Source organism: Protomyctophum bolini (genome assembly GCF_963924005.1).
Source record: "Protomyctophum bolini genome assembly, chromosome: 13".
In the NCBI taxonomy this organism is placed as follows: domain Eukaryota; kingdom Metazoa; phylum Chordata; class Actinopteri; order Myctophiformes; family Myctophidae; genus Protomyctophum; species Protomyctophum bolini.
This window is the reverse complement of record NC_137874.1, coordinates 43074282-43099737: the sequence shown is the minus strand read 5'-3', so window position 1 is coordinate 43099737 and position 25456 is coordinate 43074282. Positions and strand designations below refer to the sequence as shown.

At 44.9% G+C, this 25456-nt stretch overlaps 1 protein-coding gene across 1 annotated transcript; it reads right to left on the bottom strand.

Moving 5' to 3' along the window:
* Positions 1-213: 213 nt before the first annotated feature.
* On the bottom strand, positions 214-24343 carry rab24 (RAB24, member RAS oncogene family). The gene is made up of 9 exons (XM_080779382.1): positions 23988-24343; positions 19549-19668; positions 18984-19052; positions 17789-17867; positions 15907-15974; positions 14377-14476; positions 12539-12589; positions 11092-11151; positions 214-1104 (listed from the first exon to the last, which is right to left on the bottom strand). Exons 2-9 carry the CDS (start codon positions 19657-19659, stop codon positions 1034-1036), a joined length of 609 nt encoding a protein of 202 aa, XP_080635508.1. The 5' UTR covers positions 19660-19668; positions 23988-24343; the 3' UTR covers positions 214-1033.
* Positions 24344-25456: the final 1113 nt, after the last annotated feature.

Here is a 25456-nt window from a genome sequence, read left to right as displayed (position 1 = left end):
AGAACATGGACACGACTGGTGGTGTTCAGGTGGAGAGGCTGTTCGTTGTACGTACCCCTACAGCCTGGGGTGGGTGGAGCCTCCTACAGTCTGGGGGGGGAGGAGCCTCCTACAGTCTGGAGGGGGTGGAGCTTCCTACAGTCTGGGGAGGGGGAGGAGCCTCCTACAGTCTGGGGGGGGGTGGAGCCTCCTACAGTCTGGGGGGGGTGGAGCCTCCTACAGTCTGGGGAGGGGGTGGAGCATCCTACAGTCTGGAGGGGTGGAGCCTTCTACAGTCTGGGGAGGGGGAGGAGCCTCCTACAGCCTGGAGGGGTGGAGCCTCCTACAGTCTGGAGGGGGAGGAGCCTCCTACAGCCTGGGGGGGTGGAGCCTCCTACACATTGGGGGGGGTGGAGCCTCTGGGGGGGTGGAGCCTGTCAGCAAGGAGTGTAGAGCGGGAAGGGCACGATGGAGGCGGTGGGGGCTCCTTACTGGCAGGTTGAGTCAGTTTAGGATACAACAGTATGTCCTCCCGGTGGGCGCTCCTCACTGGCAGGTGAGTCAGTATATGATACAACAGTATGTCCTCCCGGTGGGCGCTCCTCACTGACAGGTGAGTCAGTATAGGATACAACAGTATGTCCTCCCGGTGGGGGCTCCTCACTGGCAGTAAGGTCACCAACAGCAGTGGGAGGAATGAATACATTTGTATAACGAATTCACATTGAGGAAAAAAAGGGGGTGAAAACCATTGGCTACGCAAAAGAAAAAAAAGGTGCATCATTGCGAACATAAAATGTCACAAACCCCGCCTCCTGGGATACAAACCCCGCCTCCTGGGATACAAACCCCGCCTCCTGCTGCGATCACTTGTACCAACATGGCCGTATGGTCCCGGTAATCCAAACGGCAACCACTGACTCCGTCAACATTCCACAACGGAAACTCTTATTGTGAAAACTAAAAAAAAACTGTGAACTTTGACCTGTCCTGTCCTGTCTGTCTGTCCGTCCATCTCCAGCCAGAGTGACATCACTTCCTGTTGCGTCCAGGTTCAGTTGCCATGGCAACAGGAATAGAAGTAAGAGTCTTTCTTCTGTCCGAGGTCCACCGCCCCGCTGTCCTCTGAAACATGACATCATACATTACATCATACATGACATCATACCGCCCCGCTGTCCTCTGAAACATGACATCATACATTACATCATACATGACATCATACCGCTCCGCTGTCCTCTGAAACATGACATCATACATTACATCATACATGACAGATTGTATATCTGCTATTTTCAGCATGCAACCCAGCATAAAACTGGATCTCTTCTCCACTAGTCCCTTCTTAACATTTTAGTCTAGTTTTTATTTGTTGACGAAATTGTCAGTATATATTTAGTCTTAGTTTTAGTCATCATAGATTTGTTTTTATTTAGTTTTAGTCAGTGAAAACAACACTGCTGGGGAGAAGTGCCCCTGCAGTGGGCCCCCCCCCTCCCGGTTCCCACTGACCGGAGAGGTGAACAACTGAAGACAAACAACTAAACCATATAGTTCAAACCGCTTGTTTTTTCGTGTCGGAACCCGCTGCCTTTTCCCCCAAACTTTCCCCGGGGAAGAGGGGAGGAGCAGCCCGCTCTGTGGTCGTGTGTGTGCACATCCATCGTGTGTGTGTGTGTGTGTGTTGAAACTTGGGCACCGTCAATCATACCTTTAAAAAAGAATGAATAGCCTTTATATCAGTTGTATGTTATGTACCCCCAGACAGAAGTTCTCATAATCGGTTCTATAGCGAGCAGAAAGAATCAATAATAAGCAGACTTGGCAACCTGACTGTAGAAAGTAACGGTACAGTATAGGAAAGAACCTGGGGGTCATTATTGATTCTGAATTGAATTTTAATTCACACATTATTAATCATGTTACCAAGATTGCCTTTTTTCACCTTAGAAATATTGCACGAATCAGAGCCTATTTGTCTTTGGACGATGCAAAAACGCTAATCCACGCCTTTGTTTTTTCTCGGCTTGATTACTGCAACGCACTTTTTTCAGGACTGCCTAAGAAAACAACTGACAGACTACAACTTGTCCAAAATGCAGCAGCCAGAGTTTTAACTAGAACTGAGATGAGAGAACATATTACTCCAGTTTTGGCTTCACTGGTCACTGCACTGGCTTCCGGTTGTTCTTAGGATTGATTTTAAAATAATTTTACTTGTCTATAAAGCTCTCAATGGTCTCGCACCTTCCTACCTACATGACTGCCTGCCTAAATATGTCCCAAACCGCCCCCTAAGGTCTTCCACTGCTGGCCTGCTCGCGTTGCCTTGGCAACTAAAAAATACGGGGAAGCAGCTTTTTGCTTCTACGGGCCGACGGCATGGAACAAGCTCCCACTGTACCTTCGACAGGCAGCCTTTGTAGACATTTTTAAAGCTCAGCTCAAGACCCACTTCTACAACATTGCTTTTAATTGATCTTTTATTTTTTGTTATTCATGTCCTCAATGTATTGCATTACTGCTTGTTTTTTAATGTCGTTGCCTTGCTTTTCTTTTTTATTCTCCATTGTTCTGTAAAGCACTTTGAGCTGCATTTCATGTCATGAAAGGTGCTATACAAATAAAGTTTTATTATTATTATTATTTGTGGTCGTAGTGACTACATCTGTCATTAAAAAAACATATTCTTTCAGCGATTTTCTTAGTTTTAAGGGTAACTGTGGTAGAATTGCAATATTACACTCGAGGGTGTGGTTTAACGTGATTATTGCCACGACAGGGATGCGGTCAGGAACAAGACGAAGTCGAGTTCCGCAAGCATCACTGAAGTTAACCCACACCCTCTCAAGCATCACTGAAGTTCTATTTCGTCCCTGCTGACCGCCAGAGGCGGTGCTTTAAGCATGAATATGTCCTTCGCGCATGCGTCGTCGAGTGTTGTATACAAACAAAGTCAATTTTGACCCCGTGATGACCCGAAGTAGTCTATATCTTCCGGCAGTCTGCAGGGGATCAGTCTCTAATTTTTCTCGCGCGTCGTGGTGAGAAATTTGCACTGGGCTGCGAGGTATTGCTATGCAATACAATATGCAGCTACGGTGCCTGTACCTGGTCGCCGGTAGTTCTGTGACGGCGTGACTGCCTGTCGGAGTAGCGTTTGTTCGCCCTCCAGGAACTGCGACTATGGTTTTCTATCTCCTCGATGAATGGAGTTTATTTCGCGGATTCACGTGGACGCAGGAGCGTCCAATCTCTCTCGCCGGTAAGGAAGGCTAACCCCCCTCGGACGAAAGGTACGTTATCGTTTAAAGTGGTGCTATCCCCGCTAAACAGACGTCCAAATGATATGATATATATTTTTATCATGGCATAAACTCTTGTGAGTAGAGGCTGCGTTCGCGCCGCCTCCCTGCTCTGCATAAAAGTTTTTTTCGACTGTGAACGCTAACAGACGTTCAAATTATATGATTATTGTATCATGGCATAAACTCTTGTGAGTAGAGGCTGCGTTCGCGCCGCCTCCCAGCTCAAGACCCACTTCTACAACATTGCTTTTAATTGATCTTTTATTTTTTGTTATTCATGTCCTCAATGTATTGCATTACTGCTTGTTTTTTAATGTCGTTGCCTTGCTTTTCTTTTTTATTCTCCATTGTTCTGTAAAGCACTTTGAGCTGCATTTCATGTCATGAAAGGTGCTATACAAATAAAGTTTTATTATTATTATTATTTGTGGTCGTAGTGACTACATCTGTCATTAAAAAAACATATTCTTTCAGCGATTTTCTTAGTTTTAAGGGTAACTGTGGTAGAATTGCAATATTACACTCGAGGGTGTGGTTTAACGTGATTATTGCCACGACAGGGATGCGGTCAGGAACAAGACGAAGTCGAGTTCCGCAAGCATCACTGAAGTTAACCCACACCCTCTCAAGCATCACTGAAGTTCTATTTCGTCCCTGCTGACCGCCAGAGGCGGTGCTTTAAGCATGAATATGTCCTTCGCGCATGCGTCGTCGAGTGTTGTATACAAACAAAGTCAATTTTGACCCCGTGATGACCCGAAGTAGTCTATATCTTCCGGCAGTCTGCAGGGGATCAGTCTCTAATTTTTCTCGCGCGTCGTGGTGAGAAATTTGCACTGGGCTGCGAGGTATTGCTATGCAATACAATATGCAGCTACGGTGCCTGTACCTGGTCGCCGGTAGTTCTGTGACGGCGTGACTGCCTGTCGGAGTAGCGTTTGTTCGCCCTCCAGGAACTGCGACTATGGTTTTCTATCTCCTCGATGAATGGAGTTTATTTCGCGGATTCACGTGGACGCAGGAGCGTCCAATCTCTCTCGCCGGTAAGGAAGGCTAACCCCCCTCGGACGAAAGGTACGTTATCGTTTAAAGTGGTGCTATCCCCGCTAAACAGACGTCCAAATGATATGATATATATTTTTATCATGGCATAAACTCTTGTGAGTAGAGGCTGCGTTCGCGCCGCCTCCCTGCTCTGCATAAAAGTTTTTTTCGACTGTGAACGCTAACAGACGTTCAAATTATATGATTATTGTATCATGGCATAAACTCTTGTGAGTAGAGGCTGCGTTCGCGCCGCCTCCCTGCTCTGCATGTTTTGTTCAACTGTGAACGCTAGCGCTTATTATAAGCGACTATAAGACTTGCCGAAGGATAAGAACACTGTCATAATATTACCTTCGTTTGATAAACACGCTACTGTCAAGCTTTGGTTAGCCCCTGCTGATGGCAAGCATTGTCGCTACATACTCTCAGCAGTCGACATATAACTTATGACTTAAGTTAGTTAAGCTTTGCCGCACGTATCACCGCCGGCCCACACTAGAGGCCAGCGTGTTCCCTGGCGTCCCACGCAGGGACCTGACTGTGACTTTCCGGGCTGTGCAGCGCCTTCTGACGCCAGCCCCCCATATCCGGCGGGTCAAAATGGCCATTATCAGCAACATGACGAGAGCCCTACTATCAGACCAGGAGTGATGTGTCCTCCTGCCCAAGGGCGCAACAGAGGCTGTATATCCTCAGTCACACTAAGGGAAGTCCGATCTACATACTTCCTTGTGACGCAAGACAGACGGGTGTCGACATGTCTTGAAGCTGATGGGACCCAACAGGTTTATGAAGTTCGTGCCAGTCTACTGGGCCGAACACGGCAATGTGCTGTATTCTTGTTGTTATTATTAGCCCGGTACAGGAGCAGCTATACCTGCGTCCTCCCAGGGTATTGATGTTGCTACCAGTATAGTCTGTAGCTAAATAGCTATTGGTGTACATAGCCTGTCTGGTTGTTAACCCAGCTGGCCCCCAGCAGTGGGCCTAGCTGAAGCTGCTACCAGTATGTATTATTATACAGTATGATTTTATATTATTTTATTTTAATGTGAAGCACTTTGAGTTACATTTATGTATGAAAATGTGCTATATAAATAAAGTTTATTATTATTATGTCTGGAGCTCAAAGCTCCATTAACAGTTTTTGCATATACAGTGGGTGCAACTTGGTTTGTCCATCTGTAGGTCCCATTAACCCAGCTGGTCCCCAGCACAGGGTATCTGGCACTGCTGCCAGCGTAGCTCACAGCAGCTACCAGTAGTTTAAAGTTAAAGCTGTTTATGAACAGGCTATAGCTTGTCTTGTTTTTAGTAGCCCAGCTGGTCTCCAGCATAGATCTCTAACTGGCGCTGCTACCTGTAGTTGTAGCCCAAGCGCTTATTATACTATCTAAGATAAAAAAAAGCTATCTGTGTATAGCTTGCTTTACTGTTTGTTGGCCCAGCTGGTACAGGGCAGGCAGCGTATGCGCTCCGCTCCTCCAGCATACGGCCAGCTTGATGTTACTTACTACTAATGTTTGTTAGCTCAAGCATTTATTAACAGCTATCGGTGTATAGCTTGTTCTGTTCTTAGCTGCAGCTGATACAGGCAGCGTACGCGCTCCCTTCCTTCGGCAGGTGGCCCCTATTGGTGGAGCTATCGGTTGTAGCCTTTTCTCCAAAACTAGCTTGTGTCGGTTTATTTAACCAAACTTCTGGCTGGGGTAGGCAGCGTTAGTGCTCCCTCCTCCCAGCATGAATGCGTAGTAGTGCACACCATGCAGGTCGCACAGTCTATCTAACAGCAACATCTGTGTGCTGTTTCTATGATGCACTTTACATCTGGTTGAATCTCAAAGTGCTACAATGAGCATTTGCATAAAACGTAAATGCATGCTGCGGCAGGTATAGCAGCATTCAGTTTTTCGATTAAGTCATTAGATGCCGATCTAAGTTAAAGCCTCTGCTGGTACAGGCAGCGTCCGCGCTCCCTTCCTACAGCATACGGCCCCACCCCTAGCAACCAGTAGCGTCCGCGCCCTGGGCTAGTTGGGACTGGTGTGCACCGGCCGGCCCAAAGGAACCGGTGCCACCACAACGGAAAGTTCCCACTTTTGTACCTCGAAAGCCTCTGCTGGTACAGGCAGCGTACGCGCCTCCTCCCCCCAGCATACGGCCAACACCTAGCAACCAGCAGCGTCCGCGCCCTGGGCTAGTTGGGACTTGTGCGCACCGGCCGGTCCAGAGTAACCGGTGCCACCACAATGGAGAGCTCCCACTTTTGTACCTCGTATGAAGCTCTCCTTCAGCCGTGAGCCAACCTTGGTCCTGCCCCGTGTGCCAGGAGGAAAAGGTCTGACCGCTGGCTACAGCAGATCCGAGAGGGCTCAGCTATCTGCGGAGTTGGCCCACATGAGGTCCATGCTCACTTCGGATGACACCTAGGCACCTCGGAGGGTGCCGAAGCGCCTCCCTCTCTGATGCCACAGCTGACTCGAGGTTGATGTGCTCTCCCCGACAGCTTAAGCTATGCACTTCCATGACTATGAGGAAGATGCAGAAGGCAGTGCCTCCCAGGCATCAGAGCCAGCCTCCCACTTCTCAGCTCATGCGCATAGCCGTGGAACGCATACTAAAGCAGGCAGTCGGCTCCTCCAAGCGCCTACTGCAGACGCGGCTTTGCCGTCTTCGCCGTCCCCCACGCCTGTACCTGAGTCAGCTACAGGCCTGCCGGGCGGACGATCAGGGCTTTCTCCCATCTCTATACCGATGGCGAAATCCTGGCAGCCCTGCCCTGATTGAAAAAAGTGTCCTGAGACAACCCGTTACGACTTGACACTTTAATAGATTGGAACGCACAAGGCGATAAGGGCTGGCCTGGGTTACATGCCAGCCACCAAGCCTGTCACTGCATCCCTCATTGTGTTCTCCAACGAGGCCCGGCGGCGGAACGCTAGGTGACCTCGACCCCAGTACAGGAGCACAGGCAACCTGCTCACTGGGGCCTCCTTTTCACACCTAATAGTGGCAACGTTAATACTGGCTCAGCCACCTTGGGTGTATCACCGGAGGCATTGGCGTCATGTCCTCAGAGCACGGACGGCTGATGCCCATCGTATCTCTAGCCCGTCGCCAAGCCGGGTTTCCACAGTCAAGCTTGACTGATGAGACTAGGCCAACTCTCCGTAGTCTCCCTGAGGAGCCAGGAGCACTAGGTGGTTCAGCCGGGGCGAGAAGCGCCGGAGCGAACCATCCAGGTGGGGAAGACCAGGCTGCAGCTTGTAGGCCTACGACACATCACGCCTCCCAAAGGGCCGAGCTCCAACATTGATGAAATCATCTTGACTGCCCTCGGAGCTCACGTATCACCGCCGGCCCACACTAGAGGCCAGCGTGTTCCCTGGCGTCCCACGCAGGGACCTGACTGTGACTTTCCGGGCTGTGCAGCGCCTTCTGACGCCAGCCCCCCATATCCGGCGGGTCAAAATGGCCATTATCAGCAACATGACGAGAGCCCTACTATCAGACCAGGAGTGATGTGTCCTCCTGCCCAAGGGCGCAACAGAGGCTGTATATCCTCAGTCACACTAAGGGAAGTCCGATCTACATACTTCCTTGTGACGCAAGACAGACGGGTGTCGACATGTCTTGAAGCTGATGGGACCCAACAGGTTTATGAAGTTCGTGCCAGTCTACTGGGCCGAACACGGCAATGTGCTGGAGCGGCAAGTGGTGTGCTCCGCTCTACAGCACTTCCTGCCGTATTTTTATTTAACCTTTATTTAACCAGTAAAAAAATCACATTGAGACTTGTGTGCACTTCCTGCCGTACAGGAGAGGCGAGCACATTCTCATACGTTCGGGCAACACCTCGATCGTGTATCACGTAAGTCATCGGGCAGGGCCACGTTTGCTTGGCTGCTGTAGGTGTCTATGGACCCCCTCCTGACTTGGGCAGCCTCCCCGCCCGATCAGCCTATAGGCAAGTTGTCTGAGTGGAGAGCGGGACTACATGGTAGGCTCTCCCTCCCATCGAAAGCTTCCATGAGGGGAGCGGTACCCCATCCAGTGGTGGTGAACACTAATCAGAGGCTACCCCGGCAGAGCGGAGGTGGACCTCCTCACCCTGGACCTCACTAACCTCCCTGGTTCTCCCTAACGGAGACACCCAGCCCACCGGGCCAGGACGCAAGGGTCCGACGGTTTCATAGAACCTGAACGCCACAAATGGCTGTCAGCCTGCTGGACTTCTTAGGCTTCCTGCCACATAGCCAGTATGAACGGAACGACCTACATCGTTCCTGACACACATGGCCCTAAGCAGACCACCGCCCACAGGGCACTATCCTTTTAAATGCGCACTGCCAGAGGCACTGCATATGCCTTGCCACTGCCTCTCTGATACGACCAGCGCCTCAGAGTTATTTAGGAGGGTCACACCATACTGCTGGTTGCCCCCCCCCCCCCCCCCCCCCAGCCAAGAAGTACTTGGTCTCCAGACCCAGTCGGAGGACGCCATGGCGTCTCCCCGACAGAGGTCTCCCCAACTGGGAGGCGGTCGGATACGGCATTCAAATGCTCAACGCCCCCAACTGTGCGTTTGGCCACTGGCGGCCCTGAACCGCTGTGTGGAACCAGCCAGGCATGCCACCCTGAATTCAAGGGTGACATCCATGACATCCATCAGGCTACTGTACGATAACCGATGGAACCTATTTCCAACTGAGGCCAGAGCAAAGACCTAGTGCGCTGCTCTGCCTACCTGTCTGGAGTTCCGCAGTCCCTCCTAGACAAGGGCCGATCTCCTACTCTAAAAGCATAAGTAGGGGCAATATCATGTTGATATGCTAGAATCAATATTGCTGTAACGAAGCGTGGCCGTGAGCGGCACGTCCTGTCTGTTAGTGACTTGCGTTCGAAGCAAAGCTCAGACGGCCTGAGTGTCTCTGTGGCCGAACAGTGTTCCTCCTGAGGGTGCTGTCACATACACACCTCAACCAGCCTATACGGCTAGCATAGTTTTACCCTCCACCAGGAGAGTGGATGGACGAGCGGGACCTATTGCGCCCAGTGTGGGCCCTGAGAGCCGCTTGTTAGACCTGCCGAATGCTTTCGGCGGTCAGAATGGCTGTTCCGTTGTGACGATGGCCCTTTCAAAGGTAGCGCTCTCTCCAGACAGCGTCCGCCCCACACTATTGTGGATGCCATCAACCACGTTTATGGGGCGAGTGATCGTACCTTACCATTTGGCGTGAGGTGCCACTCTTAACGGGAGCGTCCCCACATCATGGGCTGCCCCGAGGGAAGTACCCCTGGAATGTATCTGTGCCGCTGCCTCATGGGCATCACAGCGAGTTGTCTGTTCCTCTGGGTGAGTGTTGCCACTCCCCACCCGCTGGACGTGGTCCTCTTACGAGAGTCCTCCAAGCCTACTCCTTATGGTTTGTGATCAGGATCCCTCGTGACTTGGCTGGCATAAGTCATTCATGCTTAAAGCACCGCCTCTGGCGGTCAGCAGGGACGAAATAGAACGATAGTTACGTATGTAACTACGGTTCTATGAGTCCCGAATGACCGCCAGAGGCACTCTGTCACTCAGAATCCTCGAGTTCGCGCGAGAAAATTCTGTAGAGACTGATCCCCTGCAGACTGCCGGAAGATATAGACTACTTCGGGTCATCACGGGGTCAAAATTGACTTTGTTTGTATACAACACTCGACGACGCATGCGCGAAGGACATATTCATGCTTAAAGCACCGCCTCTGGCGGTCATTCGGGACTCATAGAACCGTAGTTACATACGTAACTATCGTTAACCCACACCCTCTCGTGTAATATTGCTTAATTCAGTGCCCTCTGAAACGTAGTCTCGCATAGCCAAACAACTATTAAATATATTTTAAAATATCTTTAGAGCGTATTTTTTCAATTCCATTTCTGCTAAGCAACAAGCTATATAGTACACAGTATGCTTAGATGATTTCTATTTACATTAGGATACATTTGGGCGACTGTAAAGCCTTTATATTTTACTCGTGATCAGAGCTTCCGTTGCTCCAGACTGTATGACGGAAGCATTTATATTTTACTCATGATCAGAGCTTCCGTTGCTCCAGACTGTACGACAGGAAGCATTTATATTTTACTCGTGATCAGAGCTTCCGTTGCTCCAGACTGTACGACAGGAAGCATTTATATTTTACTCGTGATCAGAGCTTCCGTTGCTCCAGACTGTACGACGGAAGCATTTATATTTGACTCATGATAAGAGCTTCCGTTGCTCCAGACTGTACGACGGAAGCATTTATATTTTACTCGTGATCAGAGCTTCCGTTGCTCCAGACTGTACGACGGAAGCATTTATATTTGACTCATGATCAGAGCTTCCGTTGCTCCAGACTGTACGACGGAAGCATTTATATTTTACTCGTGATCAGAGCTTCCGTTGCTCCAGACTGTACGACGGAAGCATTTATATTTTACTCGTGATCAGAGCTTCCGTTGCTCCAGACTGTACGACGGAAGCATTTAGATTTTACTCATGATCAGAGCTTCCGTCGCTCCAGACTGTATGACGGAAGCATTTCTATTTTACTCATGATCAGAGCTTCCGTTGCTCCAGACTGTACGACGGAAGCATTTATATTTTACTCGTGATCAGAGCTTCCGTTGCTCCAGACTGTATGACGGAAGCATTTATATTTTACTCATGATCAGAGCTTCCGTTGCTCCAGACTGTACTTATATATATATTATAATTATCCCACTGACCTGACATGTACTGGAAGCTGGAGCTGTTGTAGTCGTCTGCTACCCTATGAAACAATTCATCTGACGCACACACGCACGCGCACGCACGCACGCACGCGCACGCACAGGCACACACACACACACACACACACACACACACACACACACACACACACACACACACACACACAAAAAAGCATGTGAATACATCACATAAAAAGCATTTATCATGAAACATGCAAACGTAACAGTGGAATATCTATATAATGAAACTATACATACAAACTATACATATATACTATACACTATGCTATACATATGTACAATGACGTGCTATGACTACATACAATGCAATTATAGTGCTGTCTACATAACATGCTATAAGTCTGTATCAAATGCTATCTAAGTCTACAGAAATGCTATCTAAGGGGGTAGGGTAAGTGCTACGGGCCATGATGGAGTCTGAAAAGGTGGGTTTTCAGACTACGGCGGAAGATTGGGAGTGATGCTGCAGTTCTGACTGCAATGGGAAGTGCATTCCACAGTTTTGGAGCCAGAAGGGAGAAGAGTTTGGGACGTGTGGAGTGTTGTCCCGGCATTTTTAGTGAGGGTACTTCCAACTTCCCTGCGTTGGCTGATCTGAGTGCGCGGGAGGGTTTGTAGGGTTCAATCATACTTGCAAGATATGGGGGTGCCATGCCTTTGGTCGCTATGAATGCCAGCATCAGAGTTTTGTATTCTGTGCGGGCAGCGACCGGGAGCCAGTGGAGGGAGCGGAGCAGGGGGGAGACATGTGAGAATTTTGGCTGTTTGAAGACCAAGCGAGCTGCGGCATTTTAAATCAGTTGGAGAGGCTTAAGTGCACATGCTGGTAGGCCAGTAAGGAGGGAGTTACAATAGTCGAGTTTTGACAAGACTGTTGTCTGGATTAGGAGCTGGGCTGATTCCTGGGTGAGGAACGGTCTAATTCGTCGTATGTTATAGAGTGTGAACCTACAGGATCGAGTGACAGCTGTGATGTGACAATATAGTTACGTAGACAAAGCACTATAAAGTGTGTACGCATAGTTTCATTATATAGATATTCCACTGTTCTGTTCTCAGCTTTTTATGTATGTGATGTATTACCATGTTTTGGCCTCGCTTACTGTAAATCGCTCTGGATTAAGAGCGTCTGATAAAAGCCTACATTGTAAATTGTACAAGTTATACCTTTCCAACAAAGTAAGTAAGTTAAGTTTGTTGTGCTGTCAATATAAAATAGTTTGTCGATGCGTTGACCTCTCATTCGCAGTCTGGTCTACCAACCAATGACTGAACAGCACTGGTCCGGTGGTCGAACCAATGAGCTCCTCCCAGAAGGAGGGTGGACCAATGAGATCGTCCCAGAAGGAGGGTGGACCAATGAGATCGTCCCAGAGGGGAGGGTGGACCAATGAGATCGTCCCAGAGGGGAGGGTGGACTTACCTACGTTGTTTCCGGTCTTGCTGGAAGTCTCAAACAGCTGCGCTCCGATCTCTGTTAACGACAAGCATGTGTCACGTCTACGACGTTTACACAGAAAATAATGTCTTCTTTTTTTTTTATATATATTTTTTTTTTATCCCACGATTTTGTAACCCATTTTTCACCCCTGTGCCAATCATCTAATGTGATCCTGGGCTCTACACACCCTCCGCCAACCTGGGGAGAGCAACGGACTTGAACTCATGCTTCCTTCATGCCTGAGTGTCCAAGTTGCTCCTTTACACCTGACAGGGGGGAGTTTCCCTGGTTGGACGTAGCGCGTGGAAGGAACACGTTATTCCAACCAGCTCCTTTCCCCTCCATCAGGCGCCCCGGCTGGCCAGGGGGAGGCAGTTTAGAGACCAGGATTACTGCATGTTTTTGTGAGGGTACCTACCCTATGGGGACACGGGGAGAACATGCAAACTAAAAAAAAGGCCCTATCGCCAACCCCACCTTCGGGTATGGGCACTGATGACGCGGAGGAGGAAACACGCCGCCAGCACCCACAGTGCCCCGAGCGGGAATCGAACCCAGGACCTTCTAGCTGTGAGGCGACAGCACTACCAACTGTGCCACCGTGCCCCAAAAATAATGTCTTCTACGTTTACACATAAAATAAGATCTTCTACGTTTACACATAAAATTATATCTTCTACGTTTACACATAAAATTATATCTTCTACGTTTACACATAAAATTATATCTTCTACGTTTACACATAAAATTATATCTTCTACATTTACACATGATTTTTACACATGATTTCGTCGTCTAAACTAATGACAAAGAAATGTTCGTCGACTACCTTTTTTCACTGACGAAAACGACATGGAAACTAAATGAAAACTAAACTATGATTGACTAAAACTATAAGACTAAATATAGTGACGATTGTCAGCAAATAAAAACTAGACTAAAACGTTAGGAAGGGAGGGACTAGTGGACAGGAGATCCAGTATGAGTCATTTAGCACTCGCTTGCATGCTGAAAATAGCAGACTTTCGCGCTGCAACGCGTTGTGAGCTTGTAGATCAGCTACTTTTCAGCAAGTGTAAAAACAGTCATTACGGCGGCATCGAGGTAAAATACAGTCGACTAAATCAACTGTAGATTTTTTTTTAAACGACTAACACTACAACATTCCAGGTGACTTAAAACTATTCAAAAGACTGACTAAAACAAAACCTTTGCTGTCAAAACCCCAGAAGGAGGGAGGTGAATTTACCGGGGTGCATACTTAGTGTAGACTAGTCATTGGTTAGACATGGGTTAAGGTTAGGTTTAGGTGTGCTGCCCCGTGGGAGGTTAGGTTTAGGGTGCATACTTAGTGTAGACTAGTCATTGGTTAGACACGGGTTAAGGTTAGGTTTAGGTGTGCTGCCCTGTGGGAGGCTAGGTTTAGGGTGAGGGTTTAGGGTGCATACTTAGTTTAGACTAGTCATCGGTTAGACATGGGTTAAGGTTAGGTTTAGGTGTGCTGCCCCGTGGGAGGTTATAGGTTTAGGGTGAGGGTTTAGGGTGCATACTTAGTTTAGACTAGTCATTGGTTAGACATGGGTTAAGGTTAGGTTTAGGTGTGCTGCCCCTGTGGGAGGTTAGGTTTAGGTGAGGGTTTGAGATAGGTTGTAGATGTAGGACTAATGACTGGTCTAACCAATGAGTAGTCTAAACCAAAAACTGTCTAAACTAAGTACTGCACCCGAATTTACCGGGTCGGCGGGCTGGCCCGCGGGCCAACCGGTCCGACCTGATAAATCCGGTATTGTTTTTTTTTCTCTTCCAGAACCAGAACCTACCGTCAGCAAAGTCCTGGGCGTCGTGCCGGTCGATCTGCCTGATGCTGCGGTCTGCGTCCACCAGGTCCACTTTGGTTCCACACAGATAGATCTGACAATGCTACGCACGCACGCACACACACACACACACACACACACACACACACACACACACACACACACACACACACACACACACGCAAGCGCACGCGCACGCGCACGCACACGCACACGCACACGCACACGCACACGCACACACACACACACACACGCACACGCACACACACGCGCACACACACACACACACACACACACACACACAATTATCGTCACAAATATCTCTGCACATATGAAAGCACAAAAACATGTCTGAAGCCCACCACTTAAGGCACTCAGAGATGCCCCCACCCTTCAAACCTTCAAAACCCACCTCTTCAAAATTGCCTTCCCTATAGCTAACCCTTTTCACTGTCTTTTAATGTTCTTTAGCTTTTAGTGTTATTTTTCCTTTTTCTATTAATGTTGTTTTTAATGTGTTGTTACCTCTGTAAAGCACCCCCCCCCCATGTAAAGCGTCTTTGGGTACTCAGAAAAGCGCTATATAAGTTTGAGATATTATTATTATTATTATGTCTGTCATTTGAGACTTCAGGTCAGCATATCAATACAACGGCAGCGTAGCACAGCGAGGGTCACTGGGTCAGTGCCCACCACACCGTTTACACTCCAAAACCATTCACGGTTATTTTAGGTGTATTTCATTTGTACGCTGTGTTAGAGAGAGATTATTAGAGTAAAAACCTACCCTAATAATAGTTTTATCTAATAGTTTAATCTTTTCTTATTTCTTATTCTTGCTAGTCTTATTGCGTTTGGAATGTACTAGGTATTTGTATGCTATGTCCTGTAAGTCAGTCCTGTTTGTATTGTTTGATGTTTGATGTCTGGGGGCTGCAGATGGAAATTAGCAAGTCTTGCTGAATCTGGTATATTTACACTGCATTTTTAATGTAATGTTCATCAATGTACAGTACACTGTCCCGACCTGTTACGGACCGCTGTCCTTATGATTAGTATTGTTATTATTAATGTAATGTTCATCAATGTACAGTACACTGTCCCGACCATAGACTGTAGAAAATATGGACAAAGCGTTCCGCGGGTCTAACATGAACGTAAAATGAAGCCTGTCAGTGTGCGGCTGTTTGTTCCTTTTTCACTGACACCAAGTTTAAAATAAGAATTGGATGCACAGAATATATCGATACGAAGCAACTGAAAAACATCTTATTTCAATGGTAGTGGAGAGAGAGAGAGAGAGAGAGAGAGAGAGAGAGAGAGAGAGAGAGAGAGAGACAGAGACAGAGACAGAGACAGAGACAGAGACAGAGACAGAGACAGAGACAGAGACAGAGACAGAGACAGAGACAGAGACAGAGACAGAGACAGAGACAGACAGACAGACAGACAGACAGACAGACAGACAGACAGACAGACAGACAGACAGACAGACAGACAGACAGACAGACAGACAGACAGACAGACAGTTACCTCTTCACAGTTCTGGAGTTCTTTCACCCAGAAGCGTGCACGCTGGAAACTGCTGCTGTCCGTCAGATCTACAAAACATCAGACACAGAATGACACACTATACACTACCTGCTGTCTGTCTGTCAGATCTACAGAACATCAGACACAAAATGACACATCTGGTTGGTTGGAGGAGATTAGATCTGACAGACTACACTACCTCCATGTGTTCACATCTGGTTGGTTGGAGGGGATTAGATCTGACAGACTACACTACCTCCATGTGTTCACATCTGGTTGGTTGGAGGGGATTAGATCTGACAGACTACACTACCTCCATGTGTTCACATCTGGTTGGTTGGAGGGGATTAGATCTGACAGACTACACTACCTCCATGTGTTCACATCTGGTTGGTTGGAGGGGATTAGATCTGACACACTACGCCACTACAGTCATATCCACGAGGAGTACACGGTGGTTTTAGTAACTCATTAACTTTAACACAGTGTTATAAGTAAACATACCAGTTTGTATCCAATGACACATGAAGGTCTTTGACATGGCAAAGCAATTAACAGACACACCCGGCGATTACTTTTATTACAATTACAATTTAGGCATTTAGCATATTTATATCGCCTAAAATCGTGGAGATTGTGTATATTTGTGTATATGGTGTATTTTGCCCTGCTACTAAAAAGAAAAAAAGTAGGACAGGTGACTTGTTGTATTGATGCATAGGTATTTTAAGGTGTATTATGGATGTTTGTATTGGCTGGTTCAAAATGTAACATTGATGATGTGGTTTTGAAGTGTAATTTTTATTTCTGCCTCTTGGCCAGTTCCCACTTGTAAAAGAGACGCAGTCTCAATGTGATTTTACTGGTTAAATAAAGGTTAAATTAAAGCAGACGCTCTTAATCCAGAGAGACTTACATTAAGCAAAAAACGAAAGCATGGCATACAATACATCACATATATAAAAAGTAGTTATCATGAATCATGTATAAACTAAGAACGTAACAGTGGAGTATCTATGTCAACTATACATACTATACTATATTATATTATTATACAATATACATGTGTACTATAAAGTGCTATGACTACATAAAATGCAATTCTAGTGCTGTCTACGTAACGAGCTATAAGTCTGTCTAAAGTACTATCTATTACATGTGATATACAGTCATTAATCTGATGATGTGACATACGGTCATTAATCTGATGATGTGACATACGGTCATTAATCTGATGATGTGACATACGGTCATTAATCTGATGATGTGACATACGGTCATTAATCTGATGATGTGACATGCAGTCATTAATAAATCTACTAATTCATTTTCATGACAACAGCTGCATTGTGGTGAACATTCTTCCGTGTGTGGTGCAAGACAACATTGATTTGCACACAGCTTTAGCAAATCACGTTTTTTGCTGCTGTGTCCCTCATACCGACTCACTGCCAGTGAGTCCGTATGTGCAGTAGCCAGAGTTACAAAACAATAATAACCCATTCTAGGCGGAGGGAACCCCCTTTTGGTGTTAGCATTATGCTATGCTTTAGCTATTGAGAAAATAGCAGATCTACAAGCTCGTAGCGCGCCACCGAGTGGCGCGCTACGAGCTTGTAGGTTCTGCTATTTTTGAAAAATCGAAGAAGAACGACTGACATACTGTAGAAACATAGCTTTTTCAGAAAACTGTCAGGATGTAGAAGACATTTTATAGAATCTGAACTCAGGTCAGAATGGGATAATAAACAGCTTGCATTTGGGAAAAGTGAAAGTGTCTGCACATGGGTTTGTATAATTATATAAGGATAGTAGTATTATTAGTAGTAGTATAGTACTAGTACTAGTATCCTCATATCATTCTAGTAGTAGTAATATTTACCGTAGCAGACGATGGCAGCTCTGGCTCCTCTGTAATAAATTCTACTCATGGCTTCATATCGCTCTGACCCAGCAGTGTCCTGAGAGACAGACAGACAGACAGACAGACAGACAGACAGACAGACAGACAGACAGACAGACAGACAGACAGACAGAATCAGCTTGTGACATTTGGTTACAACAATGTTTCGTTAGATCGGTTATATTAATATTGTCGACTAAAAACTATGCCGGAAAGTGTTGATTGACTACCGACAAAACCAAAAATTAAATAGAAACTAAGCTATGATGACTAAAACTATGACTAAACATACTGACAGTTTTCACAGACAAAATAAAAACTAGATTAAAACCAAAACTAGATGTAAATAGCTCATCTAAAAGCATGTATAGATCAGATACTAAGTGTAAATCATTGCGGCGTCTGCTAAATGCCTAAATTGTAAATTGTACTAAAACATTCCACATGACTAGAACTATACATAGAACTTTATGCAAGAGACTATGAATACATTCATTCATATTATTATCACGCTCCATATATGGCCAGTACAGAATTCATTCCATAATCTGACCCCACTCCCCCATGCCAAAGCGCCAGAATAAACTGAAACATTGTGGCAACTTTAGGAATCTGTGTGACTCCTAAAGTTCAACATTCTCTTGAGGTGTACAGGGTTTGATGGGGTCAGATCAACATATGTAATGGCAGAACAGGTCAGCTCCATATATGGAGATCTATGGGTGGTAGCGGGGACATTCTCTCGAGGTGTACAGGGTTTGATGAGGGCCCAGGTAGGGGCCGGGCCTTAATTTTCGGGCCCGTTTGAGAACTCTAGTTTTCACCGGCTACACTGATAACTTTGGGGCGGGCCCGTCAGTCAAAAGGGAGACGTCGAAGGGGAAGGATGGATGGGGAAGGATCAACATATGGAATGTCAGAACAGGTTCTGACACATATCCATAATATCCATATAATATGGAGATCTACGGGTTTGAGGCTTGAGGTCAGATGTAGAGTTGCTGGCCAATGTTCATGACATCAGGGATCTCCATATATGGGCTTAATTGCGACAGCAATTACTATGACATCAGGGGACATCAGGGGCCTTTCCCGTGAACGGGGGTTTTGAGTGATAAACTGACAGACAAAAAAACGTATGATTTATTTCATAGTAAATGATAATAAAACTCACCCAGATTCCTAAGGTCACCACTTTGTCTCCGACCTGAATGGACTTGGCAACGAAAGCAGCTCCGATGGTCTGGAAGACACAAGATCACATCCATCATCATTACTTTACCTTCATACGTACTGTAAGCGCCATTTGAGTCTCCTAATTGTGGCCAATGATGTCCACTGAGGGGTGTGGTCAAGTTCAGGTTGCCATAGTTACAGGGAGGGTATTTAACCCTGTCCCTAATGAATTGCAGGGGTTGTTGATATAGGAGGCAAACTGTTTTCTGACTGTGCAGACACAGGGACTGTTGCATTCACCACGTTTGACCGGTATTGTTATTTATGTTATTTGCATTTAAAGTATAGGATTTTGTAAGGAGAATAAATATAATTTAACATCCACTCTACGAACATTCTGGACCTCAGTTCTTTCAGCACACGTCCAAACTTCAGCCTCAACCGTCAGCAGCCAGTCAGTAGCACCTAATATAGGGATTTAGGCGCTACACGTACTGTACATACATTTTACCTGGAAGTAATACGTACGTTTTGGTAGGGTCCAACCAGGAAGTAATACGTACGTTTTGGTAGGGTCCAACCAGGAAGCGTTGATGGACATATCTCTCCACCAGGCTGGTCTTTCCGACACTTTCCTTCCCCAGCATCACCACCTTAGCATCCACCCGCATCATGACCACCACCTAGCAACCAGGTAAAAACACCACCTTAGAAAGCAACAATAGTAATACAATCTTCGCTAACAAATAAGGGCATCTCCCGGCCCCACCCCTCTCACATTGTTACTTGCGCAAGCAGAGCGCGCAAGTAATAATTTCGCCCGGTCCGTATGCACCGTCCCAGCCAACCCGCCACTTTTGATGCGTATGCAAATAAAACAGCAAATTTGTGCCTGATTCTATTAATTTTGTCCTGATATGATCTTTATAGGCAGAGATTAAAATAGGGTGCATTTTGCACCCCAAGCAGTTTATACTAGTTAAGGGATGCAATAAAAACAATGACCTCTGCATCCACAGGATGCACTACTCACTACTGTACTTGTTTTTTATTCTAGTTTATTTTTGCTAGCTTTAGTTATAATAATCATTTCTTATTCTGTTCTCTACATGAATATAACCACATTATATGACCATAAAAAATTTAATTAAATGCTGCAATTTGTAAAAACGGCAAAAAAATGACTCCTAACGTGGTTGAAGTGGGACTCATAAAATGTCCCTGGGACTCATTTCTAAAAGACCATCCCTGCATCCTGGGACTCATTTCTAAAAGACCATCCCTGCATCCTGGGACTCATTTCTAAAAGACCATCCCTGCATCCTGGGACTCATTTCTAAAAGACCATCCCTGCATCCTGGGACTCATTTCTAAAAGACCATCCCTGCATCCTGGGACTCATTTCTAAAAGACCATCCCTGCATCCTGGGACTCATCTCTAAAAGACCATCCCTGCATCCTGGGACTCATTTCTAAAAGACCATCCCTGCATCCTGGGACTCATTTCTAAAAGACCATCCCTGCATCCTGGGACTCATTTCTAAAAGACCATCCCTGCATCCTGGGACTCATCTCTAAAAGACCATCCCTGCATCCTGGGACTCATTTCTAAAAGACCATCCCTGCATCCTGGGACTCATTTCTAAAAGACCATCCCTGCATCCTGGGACTCATTTCTAAAAGACCATCCCTGCATCCTGGGACTCATCTCTAAAAGACCATCCCTGCATCCTGGGACTCATTTCTAAAAGACCATCCCTGCATCCTGGGACTCATTTCTAAAAGACCATCCTTGCATCCTGGGGAATCCACATGGAAACCTATATTTTACATCACTGATGGAGCAGGAAGTGCTAAAAGCAGCCTGTTGTACTGTACACCACTGGAAATAATATGACTGAAATATGACTGGAATATGAATCACGATATTGTAGACCTCTGGAAGTGTATGATTCAACGGCTCCCTTGTTTTGGTTGTCAGAGTCTCAAAACTAAAGAATATTTTGTTCTCGTCGTCGGATACGATTTTGTCCACAATTCTTTCCAAATTGATGTTGGTACCATTAGAACCCATTTTTGTGGCGGGAACCCCTTTTTGGTGTTAGCATTATGTTATGCTTTAGCTATTGAAAAATAGCAGATCTACAAGCTCATAGTGGCGCGCTACGAGCTTGTAGGGTCTGCTATATTTGAAAAATTGAAGAACGACTGACATAGAAACATGGCTTTTTCAGAAAACTGTCAGGATGTAGAAGAACATTTTTAGAATCTCATCTCAGGTCAGAATGGGTTAGATACGAGAAACAGATACGAATTCTTAAGTTCTACTGATGCAGATGTTTTAACAACAACAAAAAGCTCTCGAGAGCGTTTAAAACGAAACCAAATGGACCCGTTGTAGGCTCTCTCTTATGTGAATATCGTCCCAACCCCTGGCAACCAGTTACAAACTACTGTATGTGAGCTCAGCCGATAAGCTGGATCGGGTACTTATTTCATAATGTCCTGATTTATTTATTGCTCATTGAAAATTCCCCTGAGGAGTTTCAAAAGTTACGTCACGTACACACCATGCACATGTCTGGACAGGTACTAGTACTAGTAGAACTCTGTGTTAGACTCATATATGTATTTTCTCATGTATATATGTGACTACATTTGACTGAGGGACTGCCATTGGATTTTTTTGAATTTCGTTTGTTCATGTTTTATGAAAGCAGGGAATCATAGCTTCAAATTGACATATAGGTTGTTCAGTTTGAAACAGGCTTGAAAAGGTTCACTTCTGTGGTCTCTAACATTACACCTATAGCTACATGTTTAAGCATTTATTTCATATTTACATGTCTTCTGTGGTCTCTAACATTACACCTATAGCTACATGTTTAAGCATTTATTTCATATTTACATGTCTTCTGTGGACTCTAACATTACACCTATAGCTACATGTTTAAGCATTTATTTCATATTTACATGTCTTCTGTGGACTCTAACATTACACCTATAGCTACATGTTTAAGCATTTATTTCATATTTACATGTCTTCTGTGGTCTCTAACATTACACCTATAGCTACATGTTTAAGCATTTATTTCATATTTACATGTCTTCTGTGGTCTCTAACATTACACCTATAGCTACATGTTTAAGCATTTATTTCATATTTACATGTCTTCTGTGGTCTCTAACATTACACCTATAGCTACATGTTTAAGCATTTATTTCATATTTACATGTCTTCTGTGGTCTCTAACATTACACCTATAGCTACATGTTTAAGCATTTATTTCATATTTACATGTCTTCTGTGGTCTCTAACATTACACCTATAGCTACATGTTTAAGCATTTATTTCATATTTACATGTCTTCTGTGGTCTCTAACATTACACCTATAGCTACATGTTTAAGCATTTATTTCATATTTACATGTCTTCTGTGGTCTCTAACATTACACCTATAGCTACATGTTTAAGCATTTATTTCATATTTACATGTCTTCTGTGGACTCTAACATTACACCTATAGCTACATGTTTAAGCATTTATTTCATATTTACATGTCTTCTGTGGACTCTAACATTACACCTATAGCTACATGTTTAAGCATTTATTTCATATTTACATGTCTTCTGTGGTCTCTAACATTACACCTATAGCTACATGTTTAAGCATTTATTTCATATTTACATGTCTTCTGTGGTCTCTAACATTACACCTATAGCTACATGTTTAAGCATTTATTTCATATTTACATGTCTTCTGTGGTCTCTAACATTACACCTATAGCTACATGTTTAAGCATTTATTTCATATTTACATGTCGATTTCAGCTCTGACACTTATTTCAGACATGCTCTAGTATGTGAAGAGTCTGTTAACTCATTTTGAAGAAAAAAAAAGAAGAAAAAAAAGTTTTGAAAAGCTGGAATTTGCGCGATGGCAGGCTCTCAGTCAAATCTGGTCACATATTATTGTACATTTCTATAACAACAACGTAGCATTTTGCCCTTTTCGCGTCTGGAGGATTCAGGTACCTCTTTGTAGATTTCTTATTGTATTGTTTTTTAGGTATTCTTGAGGATAAATATGGATGTAATAATTACTCTGTCTGTTTTCTCTAATGTATTGCAGTGGTTCACACATACTTTTTCATGTCAAGGAACCCCAGTTTGACATGCATTAGTCTACGGACCCCCCATTTAATGGCATTTATATCTCTGGGACCCCCATATTTATATTGTAAAATCAATGTTAATTTAACTCTGAGAGGGTACAAATGGAACCAAACGGACCCACTCAGAGTCACAGACCCATAAGGGGTCCGTTTGGGTCCAAACTATCATTTAAGCTGGGGACCCCTGGAACTCCCTCAAGGACCCCTGGGGGTCCCCGGACCCCACTTTGGGAACCACTGATGTGTAACTGTATGTCTGCCTCTTGGCTTGATCTTTGTTTATTGTTTATTGTTTATAAGGATCCCCATTAGCTTTTGCCTTGACAAAAGCTAGTCTTCCTGGGAGTGACACAGACAAACATTTAACATTTAACAAAGGCAACACTTAGTATTGTTTACAAACACTAACTCAAAATAAAACATAGTAAAATAAAATAAATAAAGGTTCAATGAAAACATTTTAAAAAAGCCTTAATTGTTATGTAAACATTGGACAAACACGAGACGACAGATTAATGACACACTGTATATCACTGTCTCTCTCTCTCACACACACACACACACACACACACACACACACACACACACACAGACAGACATGAGACAGGCAGGCAGACAGACAGGCAGACAGGCAGACAGGCAGACAGACAGGCAGACAGACAGACAGAAAGACAGACAGACAGGCAGGCAGACAGACAGACAGACAGACAGACAGATCGAGCTGCACATGAGAGACACACACACACACACACACACACACACACAGAGAGAGAACAAAGCAGCTATGAGATACAATTACATCATACAATAAGCCATAATAACCGTACCTGTAATATCTGGATGTGAGTCGATCAGCTCTTCAGTCTAAACAATGACATCTAACGACATGAAGCAGATAAAGGGCCTATAATAATAGGCTGTTATTATTAGAGTCAGTATGTTTGTTTTTTTTGCGCACAGACGAAAATGAAAGCCTGGCTATAGAGTCAGTACAGTAGAGGGACTGTCACTGTACCGATGCTAACGCTGCTAACGGCTAGCTGTGTTGTTGACATCCACACTGAGGAAGTGGAACCTCAACCAAAGCAGCTGACTGACCCACTGACTCTCGGTCAGTGTGGATGATTACTGACCCTTCAGTCTGTTAGTAAACAACGTAAACAACACGCCGCTGCTGCTGCTGCTATGAGGCTGCCTGCCGCGCCTCACGAGGCGGAACTATAAACACTAGCCCAGAGCTAGTTTCCACGAACCGGAAGTACCGAATAGCGTGATGCACGCACGCGGCTGCAAGATAACCCCCCCCCCAAATACAAAATTAAAATGTGCAGAAGATCTTACCCAAAAAATGTTGGACGGGAGAAAACAAAATACACCATTTATCAAATGTAGCCGTTTACATAAATATCTAATAATATTACATAGATATCTGTTGAAATGTAGAGAGAGTTGAAAAGATGAATAGATAAATAATAGGATACAGGCCTAAATATAAACTAGGCCTATATATAAACTATAGGCTATACTATAGGCAGCATAGTGGCCTACATATATGGGCTACTATACTAAACTATACAACTATACTATACTATACTATACACACTAAACCCAAGCGTTTAGGTTATAAAGGTTATAAACACTTTTTTAACGTGTCACATAGTGTTTAGATTATAAAATGAAGAACATGTTTAATCGCCCGTAACACTTTTTAAACACAAACGTGTTTAGTTTTTACAATCAAAGTCAGTCATATTTTTGTTTAGAATTCAAACACACACACACACACACACACACACACACACACACACACACACACAAACACACACAAACCCAAACAAACATGTTTAAATTACTCCTAAACATTTTGCCAAACATCACACACTCTCCTATCCTCCTGGTGGAGACCTGTGCCCAGAAGGGCACTTTTTCTAGTTAATTTCTTCTGCATCTCTTAGGGCCCATTTAACCATATAATGCATTTGGATGGCAAAAATGGCAGATCTGCAAGTTCAGTGTCTTGAATGAGTTGTGCTGTGAGTTTGCATATCTGCTATTTTCCAGCATAGGACCGTTGCACAGTGAAGTATAAACAAGCTGCATATCCCATAGGGATATACAGTATACTCCAGAAAAGACACTTATATAAAGCCAAAGAACATAACAGGAATTCATCATAAAGGAGGTAAAAAGGGAAAAGAAACATATACAGTAAGGTCCGTATTTAACCCTGTAACACCCAGCGTTGCAATACTACAACATATTTTAATTAATTAATGAATTATTTATTAATATTATT

Excerpts from the sequence above, each read along its gene's own strand:
- rab24 (XM_080779382.1), bottom strand. The coding sequence starts at position 19,659 with ATGATGCGGGTGGATGCTAAGGTGGTGATGCTGGGGAAGGAAAGTGTC. Across the intron at positions 19,053-19,548 it reads TGGTTGGACCCTACCAAAAC|ACCATCGGAGCTGCTTTCGT; the intron begins GTACGTATTACT and ends TGTGTCTTCCAG. Across the intron at positions 15,975-17,788 it reads AGCTGCCATCGTCTGCTACG|ATCTGACGGACAGCAGCAGT; the intron begins GTAAATATTACT and ends GATGTTTTGTAG.